At 51.0% G+C, this 10,450-nt stretch overlaps 1 protein-coding gene across 1 annotated transcript; it reads right to left on the bottom strand.

Moving 5' to 3' along the window:
- Nucleotides 1-736: 736 nt before the first annotated feature.
- Nucleotides 737-9,746, bottom strand: LOC139540641 (putative HERC2-like protein 3). Its single transcript, XM_071344450.1, has 7 exons — nucleotides 9,710-9,746; nucleotides 8,803-8,970; nucleotides 8,230-8,426; nucleotides 7,671-7,889; nucleotides 7,170-7,308; nucleotides 1,910-2,057; nucleotides 737-873 (listed from the first exon to the last, which is right to left on the bottom strand). Coding segments are annotated over exons 1-7 (909 nt in total). The 3' UTR covers nucleotides 737-872.
- Nucleotides 9,747-10,450: the final 704 nt, after the last annotated feature.

Raw genomic sequence — 10,450 nt, 5'->3', positions numbered from 1 at the left:
GCCCCGGGACCAAGTCGGTAGCCCCGGTACCAAGTCATTAGCCCCGGTACCAAGTCGGTATCCCCGGGACCAAGTCATTAGCCCCGGTACCAAGTCGGTATCCCCGGGACCAAGTCAGTAGCCCCGGTACCAAGTCAGTAGCCCCGGTACCAAGTCAGTAGCCCCGGTACCAAGTCAGTAGCCCCGGTACCAAGTCAGTAGCCCCGGTACCAAGTCAGTAGCCCCGGTACCCAGCTCAGTAGCCCCGGTACCAAGTCAGTAGCCCCGGTACCAAGTCAGTAGCCCCGGTACCAAGTCAGTAGCCCCGGTACCAAGTCAGTAGCCCCGGTACCAAGTCATTAGCCCCGGTACCAAGTCAGTAGCCCCGGTACCAAGTCAGTAGCCCCGGTACCAAGTCAGTAGCCCCGGTACCAAGTCAGTAGCCCCGGTACCAAGTCAGTAGCCCCGGTACCAAGTCAGTAGCCCCGGTACCAAGTCAGTAGCCCCGGTACCAAGTCAGTAGCCCCGGTACCAAGTCAGTAGCCCCGGTACCAAGTCAGTAGCCCCGGTACCAACTCAGTAGCCCCGTTCTACTTTTTGAGCATCAATATGCTGCGGCACAAAATTTGAAAGAAATGTTTTTTCTCCCTGACAGTTTGGCCCGCCAAGAAACTATTTTATTTTAATTATTGCAAAAACTGGCAATTATTGGCTAACGGAAACGCAGGTGTGTGTGTGTGCCTGTGCTTACCTCCAGTTCCTGCCTGTTGAAGATGGCCTTGATAGGTGAGGGCTGTGTGGCTGCAGAAAGGAGCTGCTGGAGGAGCATGAGGGGGGGCAGGGGACCCTCAGGAGACAGGTCACCCACGTCAGGAGACACAGCCATAGGCTCCTCTGTAAGGAGAGGGAGGAGCATAAGGGGGGGACAGGGGACAGTCAGGAGACAGGTCACCCACATCAGGAGACACAGCCATAGGCTCCTCTGTAAGAGAGAGGGAGGAGCATAAGGGGGGACAGGGGACAGTCAGGAGACAGGTCACCCACATCAGGAGACACAGCCATAGGCTCCTCTGTAAGGAGAGGGAGGAGCATAAGGGGGGACAGGGGACAGTCAGGAGACAGGTCACCCACATCAGGAGACACAGCCATAGGCTCCTCTGTAAGGAGAGGGAGGAGCATAAGGGGGGACAGGGGACAGTCAGGAGACAGGTCACCCACATCAGGAGACACAGCCATAGGCTCCTCTGTAAGGAGAGGGAGGATGAGGGGGACAGGGGACCCTCAGGTCTCCCAATAAATATCTACAATGTCAACCATTCAAAAGAGACTCTTTCTCTGAGGTATCATTATATCCACTCACAAGGGGACCAGACTAGCCCTGCTAAGGTTAGATCTGACCCGGAATCAGTGCTTACCACTGGGGTTGGGTGGGAGGTCTAGTACTAGATCTGACCTGGAATCAGTGCTTACCACTGGGGTTGGGTGGGAGGTCTAGTACTAGATCTGACCCGGAATCAGTGCTTACCACTGGGGTTGGGTGGGAGGTCTAGTACTAGATCTGACCCGGAATCAGTGCTTACCCACTGGAATCAGTGCTTACCACTGGGGTTGGGTGGGAGGTCTAGTACTAGATCTGACCTGGAATCAGTGCTTACCACTGGGGTTGGGTGGGAGGTCTAGTACTAGATCTGACCTGGAATCAGTGCTTACCACTGGGGTTGGGTGGGAGGTCTAGTACTAGATCTGACCCGGAATCAGTGCTTACCACTGGGGTTGGGTGGGAGGTCTAGTACTAGATCTGACCCGGAATCAGTGCTTACCACTGGGGTTGGGTGGGAGGTCTAGTACTAGATCTGACCTGGAATCAGTGCTTACCACTGGGGTTGGGTGGGAGATCTAGTACTAGATCTGACCTGGAATCAGTGCTTACCACTGGGGTTGGGTGGGAGATCCAGCACGGCAGCCTGTGAGAGGATCTGTCGTAGTTTGTCCTGGTGTGAGAGGAGGGCCCTGGATGCCTTCAGGATGTACAAGTCTCAGCTGCTGGCACCGCAAGAGGGCAACGTCGACCTGGTCAGCTAGATGCCAACAACACACAGTTACACCCTGGACTACACACACTGAACAGACAGACTTGAAACAAAGTCAGCACAGGTTAGTGAGGCATAAAGAACCATTCAACAGGAACATCATGTACAGCAGTAAGCAGAACACAGGAAACATGATGTAAAGTCCATTGTCTCAGTCAGAACATTATAGTAAACACACTGATGGGAGCAGCTGTAGGTGTCTGGCCTGGTTTCACAGTGGGTTTGTAGCAGCTGTAGGTGTCTGGCCTGGTTTCACAGTGGCTTTGGAGCAGCTGTAGGTGTCTGGCCTGGTGTCACAGTGGCTTTGTAGCAGCTGTAGGTGTCTGGCCTGGTTTCACAGTGGGTTTGTAGCAGCTGTAGGTGTCTGGCCTGGTTTCACAGTGGCTTTGGAGCAGCTGTAGGTGTCTGGCCTGGTTTCACAGTGGGTTTGTAGCAGCTGTAGGTGTCTGGCCTGGTGTCACAGTGGCTTTGTAGCAGCTGTAGGTGTCTGGCCTGGTTTCACAGTGGGTTTGTAGCAGCTGTAGGTGTCTGGCCTGGTTTCACAATGGCTTTGGAGCAGCTGTAGGTGTCTGGCCTGGTTTCACAGTGGGTTTGTAGCAGCTGTAGGTGTCTGGCCTGGTTTCACAGTGGCTTTGGAGCAGCTGTAGGTGTCTGGCCTGGTGTCACAGTGGCTTTGTAGCAGCTGTAGGTGTCTGGCCTGGTTTCACAGTGGGTTTGTAGCAGCTGTAGGTGTCTGGCCTGGTTTCACAGTGGCTTTGGAGCAGCTGTAGGTGTCTGGCCTGGTTTCACAGTGGGTTTGTAGCAGCTGTAGGTGTCTGGCCTGGTTTCACAGTGGCTTTGTAGCAGCTGTAGGTGTCTGGCCTGGTTTCACAGTGGGTTTGTAGCAGCTGTAGGTGTCTGGCCTGGTTTCACAATGGCTTTGGAGCAGCTGTAGGTGTCTGGCCTGGTTTCACAGTGGCTTTGGAGCAGCTGTAGGTGTCTGGCCTGGTTTCACAGTGGGTTTGTAGCAGCTGTAGGTGTCTGGCCTGGTTTCACAGTGGGTTTGTAGCAGCTGTAGGTGTCTGGCCTGGTTTCACAGTGGGTTTGTAGCAGCTGTAGGTGTCTGGCCTGGTTTCACAGTGGGTTTGTAGCAGCTGTAGGTGTCTGGCCTGGTTTCACAGTGGGTTTGTAGCAGCTGTAGGTGTCTGGCCTGGTTTCACAGTGGGTTTGTAGCAGCTGTAGGTGTCTGGCCTGGTTTCACAGTGGGTTTGTAGCAGCTGTAGGTCTCTGGCCTGGTTTCACAGTGGGTTTGTAGCAGCTGTAGGTGTCTGGCCTGGTTTCACAGTGGGTTTGTAGCAGCTGTAGGTGTCTGGCCTGGTTTCACAGTGGGTTTGTAGCAGCTGTAGGTGTCTGGCCTGGTGTCACAGTGGGTTTGTAGCAGCTGTAGGTGTCTGGCCTGGTTTCACAGTGGGTTTGTAGCAGCTGTAGGTGTCTGGCCTGGTTTCACAGTGGGTTTGTAGCAGCTGTAGGTGTCTGGCCTGGTTTCACAGTGGGTTTGTAGCAGCTGTAGGTGTCTGGCCTGGTTTCACAGTGGGTTTGTAGCAGCTGTAGGTGTCTGGCCTGGTTTCACAGTGGGTTTGTAGCAGCTGTAGGTGTCTGGCCTGGTTTCACAGTGGCTTTGGAGCAGCTGTAGGTGTCTGGCCTGGTTTCACAGTGGGTTTGTAGCAGCTGTAGGTGTCTGGCCTGGTTTCACAGTGGGTTTGTAGCAGCTGTAGGTGTCTGGCCTGGTTTCACAGTGGGTTTGTAGCAGCTGTAGGTGTCTGGCCTGGTTTCACAGTGGGTTTGTAGCAGCTGTAGGTGTCTGGCCTGGTTTCACAGTGGGTTTGTAGCAGCTGTAGGTGTCTGGCCTGGTTTCACAGTGGGTTTGTAGCAGCTGTAGGTGTCTGGCCTGGTTTCACAGTGGGTTTGTAGCAGCTGTAGGTGTCTGGCCTGGTTTCACAGTGGGTTTGTAGCAGCTGTAGGTGTCTGGCCTGGTTTCACAGTGGGTTTGTAGCAGCTGTAGGTGTCTGGCCTGGTTTCACAGTGGGTTTGTAGCAGCTGTAGGTGTCTGGCCTGGTTTCACAGTGGGTTTGTAGCAGCTGTAGGTGTCTGGCCTGGTTTCACAGTGGCTTTGGAGCAGCTGTAGGTGTCTGGCCTGGTTTCACAGTGGGTTTGTAGCAGCTGTAGGTGTCTGGCCTGGTTTCACAGTGGGTTTGTAGCAGCTGTAGGTGTCTGGCCTGGTTTCACAGTGGGTTTGTAGCAGCTGTAGGTGTCTGGCCTGGTTTCACAGTGGGTTTGTAGCAGCTGTAGGTGTCTGGCCTGGTTTCACAGTGGGTTTGTAGCAGCTGTAGGTGTCTGGCCTGGTTTCACAGTGGGTTTGTAGCACCTGTAGGTGTCTGGCCTGGTTTCACAGTGGGTTTGTAGCAGCTGTAGGTGTCTGGCCTGGTTTCACAGTGGGTTTGTAGCAGCTGTAGGTGTCTGGCCTGGTTTCACAGTGGGTTTGTAGCAGCTGTAGGTGTCTGGCCTGGTTTCACAGTGGGTTTGTAGCAGCTGTAGGTGTCTGGCCTGGTTTCACAGTGGGTTTGTAGCAGCTGTAGGTGTCTGGCCTGGTTTCACAGTGGGTTTGTAGCAGCTGTAGGTGTCTGGCCTGGTTTCACAGTGGGTTTGTAGCAGCTGTAGGTGTCTGGCCTGGTTTCACAGTGGGTTTGTAGCAGCTGTAGGTGTCTGGCCTGGTTTCACAGTGGGTTTGTAGCAGCTGTAGGTGTCTGGCCTGGTTTCACAGTGGGTTTGTAGCAGCTGTAGGTCTCTGGCCTGGTTTCACAGTGGGTTTGTAGCAGCTGTAGGTGTCTGGCCTGGTTTCACAGTGGGTTTGTAGCAGCTGTAGGTCTCTGGCCTGGTTTCACAGTGGGTTTGTAGCAGCTGTAGGTCTCTGGCCTGGTTTCACAGTGGGTTTGTAGCAGCTGTAGGTGTCTGGCCTGGTTTCACAGTGGGTTTGTAGCAGCTGTAGGTGTCTGGCCTGGTTTCACAGTGGCTTTGGAGCAGCTGTATGTGTCTGGCCTGGTGTCACAGTGGGTTTGTAGCAGCTGTAGGTGTCTGGCCTGGTTTCACAGTGGGTTTGTAGCAGCTGTAGGTGTCTGGCCTGGTTTCACAGTGGGTTTGTAGCAGCTGTAGGTGTCTGGCCTGGTTTCACAGTGGGTTTGTAGCAGCTGTAGGTGTCTGGCCTGGTTTCACAGTGGGTTTGTAGCAGCTGTAGGTGTCTGGCCTGGTTTCACAGTGGGTTTGTAGCAGCTGTAGGTGTCTGGCCTGGTTTCACAGTGGGTTTGTAGCAGCTGTAGGTGTCTGGCCTGGTTTCACAGTGGGTTTGTAGCAGCTGTAGGTGTCTGGCCTGGTTTCACAGTGGGTTTGTAGCAGCTGTAGGTGTCTGGCCTGGTTTCACAGTGGGTTTGTAGCACCTGTAGGTGTCTGGCCTGGTTTCACAGTGGGTTTGTAGCAGCTGTAGGTGTCTGGCCTGGTTTCACAGTGGGTTTGTAGCAGCTGTAGGTGTCTGGCCTGGTTTCACAGTGGGTTTGTAGCAGCTGTAGGTGTCTGGCCTGGTTTCACAGTGGGTTTGTAGCAGCTGTAGGTGTCTGGCCTGGTTTCACAGTGGGTTTGTAGCAGCTGTAGGTGTCTGGCCTGGTTTCACAGTGAGTTTGTAGCAGCTGTAGGTGTCTGGCCTGGTTTCACAGTGGGTTTGTAGCAGCTGTAGGTGTCTGGCCTGGTTTCACAGTGGGTTTGTAGCAGCTGTAGGTGTCTGGCCTGGTTTCACAGTGGGTTTGTAGCAGCTGTAGGTGTCTGGCCTGGTTTCACAGTGGGTTTGTAGCAGCTGTAGGTCTCTGGCCTGGTTTCACAGTGGGTTTGTAGCAGCTGTAGGTGTCTGGCCTGGTTTCACAGTGGGTTTGTAGCAGCTGTAGGTCTCTGGCCTGGTTTCACAGTGGGTTTGTAGCAGCTGTAGGTCTCTGGCCTGGTTTCACAGTGGGTTTGTAGCAGCTGTAGGTGTCTGGCCTGGTTTCACAGTGGGTTTGTAGCAGCTGTAGGTGTCTGGCCTGGTTTCACAGTGGGTTTGTAGCAGCTGTAGGTGTCTGGCCTGGTGTCACAGTGGGTTTGTAGCAGCTGTAGGTGTCTGGCCTGGTTTCACAGTGGGTTTGTAGCAGCTGTAGGTGTCTGGCCTGGTTTCACAGTGGGTTTGTAGCAGCTGTAGGTGTCTGGCCTGGTTTCACAGTGGGTTTGTAGCAGCTGTATGTGTCTGGCCTGGTTTCACAGTGGGTTTGTAGCAGCTGTAGGTGTCTGGCCTGGTTTCACAGTGGCTTTGTAGCAGCTGTAGGTGTCTGGCCTGGTTTCACAGTGGGTTTGTAGCAGCTGTAGGTGTCTGGCCTGGTTTCACAGTGGCTTTGGAGCAGCGGTTGGAAACTAAAGTATTTGTTGTTGTTCTGTTGCACTGTTCCAACCAGCAAAATAAAGTACCGAACCGGTTTGAACCCCAAAAATACTGGTTTATAATCGCTCCTTTCTGTTCCATTTAACTGGGAACTCAACTTTTTTTATTTTACATTTATCTCATTAAGTAATTTCACCAATCAGTAACGTCAGAACAGTAACCTATGGTAACGTCAGTACAGTAACCTATGGTAACGTCAGAACAGTAACCTATGGTAACGTCAGTACAGTAACATCAGTACAGTAACCTATGGTAACGTCAGTACAGTAACCTATGGTAACGTCAGTACAGTAACCTATGGTAACGTCAGAACAGTAACCTATGGTAACGTCAGTACAGTAACATCAGTACAGTAACCTATGGTAACGTCAGTACAGTAACCTATGGTAACGTCAGTACAGTAACCTATGGTAACGTCAGTACAGTAACCTATGGTAACGTCAGAACAGTAACCTATGGTAACGTCAGTACAGTAACCTATGGTAACGTCAGTACAGTAATCTATGGTAACGTCAGTACAGTAACCTATGTTGTGACTCAGACAGTGACTCTGTGGGTGTCCTACCTGTGAGACAGGTTGTGACTCAGGGACTCTGTGGGTGTCCTACCTGTGAGCCCGCGGCTGAGAGACGTCTTCAGGTGTTGTTTCTCCAGCTTGCTGCCGGCCAGGTTAACCAGTTGAGCCCAGACAACCAACATGGAGTCAGAGAAGGGAAGGTTCTGAACACTGAACGATACTACTGGTAGCTAGAGGACAGACACAGGGTTATTAGAAGACCTGGAGATAATGTGGTGTGTGTGGACGTGTTTAACTATTCTTGTGGGGACCAGGATTCCCTTCATAGAATAGACTAACTGGGACTTCTTGTTAGTCTCTACAATTTCAAATGCTATTTCTAGGCGGTTTAGGTTTACGGTTAGAATTACGTTTAGGGTTAGTTTTAGGATTAGGAGCTAGGGTTATGTTTCGGGAAAATAGGATTTTGAATGGGACTGAATTGTGTCCCCCCAAGATTAGCTGTACAAGACTGTGTGTGTGTGTGTGTGTGTGTGTGTGTGTGTGTGTGTGTGTGTGTGTGTGTGTGTGTGTGTAACAGCTAAACACCTACTGGTTTGAGTTGGCTGAGCAGGCAGACCCTACAGGTCCTCATCTCATGAAACTGCACTGTGATTCGTCCTTTAGGTGTGATGCGTGTGACCGTTCCCTCTCCGTACTCCTCATGGATGACCTGTCCACCCAGCCTCAGCCTCCCGTCGATGCCCCCGATCACAGCCAGCACGGCCATCAGACCCCCCACCCTGGGGCCCTCCGAGTCAGGAAAGTACTCCTCCAGAGAGAGACAGAGAGAGCATTATTATACGGCGATCATTTCTACGATGAAGATGTTTTCATAAAGAACAGGAAAGTCAACATGAGGATTGAACCTTAGAACCCTGCAATAAGGGTCGTGAAGAGTTACACAACAGTGAGATTTGGGAGACAGAAGTTGATCCTGAGGGGGGAAATCTCTCTTGAACATACACTAAGCTACTCCCACATGAAGTCATCATCACATCATAAATATAAAAAGCATTTTCAGTTGCAGATTTCATATTGAAAGAGTTTTTTAGTCCAGGACTTAATGTGTGTCTGGGAAACGGGCCCATAGTGCAGTAAGACGTGAGTACCGTCTCAGAGTGTCGTCCGGCCATCACATCTCCTATACAGCTGAGTTGACAGTTGATATAGTCGTTGAGCAGAGCGTTCCATTGGCCCAGGGAGTGCAGCGTGCGCAGCACAGAAACTATCTCCTCAGCCAGTGTACTGCTGTGACTGGCTGTCAGGGAGGCCTGGGGGCGGGACTTCCTGCGTCTCAGAGAGCCCTCTGTGACAGGGACAGGAAGACATGTTATGACAGACAACAGAGAGGAGATGAAGTTACTCTGAGGGAATGTTCTACATGTTTACGGTCCTGGTCTTGGTCTTGTACATGGAGGATGTTATTATTGGTCTTTCATGCCTTTCTTCATTTTTCCTGAGGGCGCTCATGAAGTTGTATTGAACCCTGACATACCTCTGAGCAGGACACCCCAGGAAACCACAGGGTGAGGGGTCAGGGTGAGGGGTTAGGGGTCACGGGTTAGGGTACATACCTCTGAGCAGGGGCAGGTCAGAGGAGCAGGAGCGAAGTAGACAACCCAGGAAACCAAAGAGTTTAGGATCAGGGTGAGGGGTTAGGGGTCACGGGTTAGGGTACATACCTCTGAGCAGGGGCAGGTCAGAGGAGCAGGAGCGAAGTAGACAACCCAGGAAACCAAAGAGTTTTTCCACCAGGAACTTCATGTCCTGAGATCTCTCCACCTTGTCCCAGGAGGGGAGCACGGCCTGCAGCAGACGCAGAGCCAGGATCTGGAGACAGGGAGGAGACACTTGTTACACACAGATTAACATGGATACAGGGGATAAGGGGAATGTCTCGTTTAGCCATCGCTATACAGCAGACGCAAAGCCAGGACGCAAAGCCAGGACGCAAAGCCAGGACGCAAAGTGTAGTAGTAACATAAGGCAACTGGATGCTAATGGTAGAAGAGACATATAGTCTGACAATTCCAATAAGACACATATCAGAGAAATATGCCTAGGACAATTAGACACATGGTCTGCTGACCTGACACTAATGAAAGGGAGAGAACACATGGTCTGCTGACCTGACACACTAATGATAAAAAGGACCCATAGTCAGCTCCTTCTAAAAAGAAGGCGTATAGTACAGAATCTGCTGATTCCAAGAAAGGCAAACAAAACAAAGAGTACATTGACACATTATGCTGACACACTAAAGATAGAGGGATCCATAGTCAGCTGCTTCTAAACAGAGGTTTATAAGACAGAATCTGCTGATTCCAATAAAGGCAAACAAAACAAAGAGTACATTGACACATTATGCTGACACACTAGGATGGAGGGTCCGGCCACCATTGTAGTCTAGCTGAGAGCAGATGTGGGCGTTATTGGGCGTGAACAAGCGGGAAGCTTGAACTAGAGGATAGTGGTGGCGAATGACTTGAGAAGGGAGACTTCATTTGCATAAGGGATGGACATAGTGCTATGTGTGTATAAATATAGGAGCTAAGGCTCTGGGAGAGGGGGGTTCCGCGGTGGGTGTGCCGCGGTGGGTGTGCCGCGGGGGGTGTTCCGCGGACATTCCAGATTGTGATACAATTTGTATTAAAAATCTTATTTGAGTTCACAAAGTTCTTGTAAGAGTTATATTTGAAGTGATTTTCTACGACATAATTGGCGAGCTAGCCAGGAGCTGATAGGGACTGGGACGTTCTTGGCTGATGATGGGTTCTTTGGACAATCTAAACAAACAGAGGTGGCCGCCCAACTAGACGGTAAGCAAGTTCTTACAATAGTTGAAATGTTTGTGTAAGATTGCTCCAGAGATACTGTCTCAGCGAGAGGAGCGCCACGTAAGTCTCTCTTTCAAATTTCCTAAAATGAAACCAGTAAATACAAAAGAACTTTTAAATTCAATGAATTTGCATGTATGTGTAATTTGGGGAATGGTATTAAATGTAAATGTATGCGCATGTATAGAGACTGAGTGAATAGGTGCTGTGAACTTTGCTTGTGTTAGATGTAGAGTGAGCATGCATGCGCTCGTTCAGATCAGACCGTTCGAATGTGTAGCTTAAATGATGCGCTTGTTTGCGCCATCTGGCTGAGATGGCTGGCTATAATGTGGGACAGCCCATACGGTAAAAACAGATAATGTAGGTAGAAAATCCTGTAATACCTCTTCAATAAAATTAGTAGAAGGAACGCTTGGACAGGTTACTTATGGATGCGGCTCTAAAAAGAGAGAGCTGCATAAATAAGTATGTAGGAAGCCATGATACCGCT

This window comes from Salvelinus alpinus, chromosome 16, assembly GCF_045679555.1.
Source record: "Salvelinus alpinus chromosome 16, SLU_Salpinus.1, whole genome shotgun sequence".
In the NCBI taxonomy this organism is placed as follows: domain Eukaryota; kingdom Metazoa; phylum Chordata; class Actinopteri; order Salmoniformes; family Salmonidae; genus Salvelinus; species Salvelinus alpinus.
Note: the sequence above shows the minus strand (reverse complement) of the source record. Positions and strands in the feature narration are given on the sequence as shown.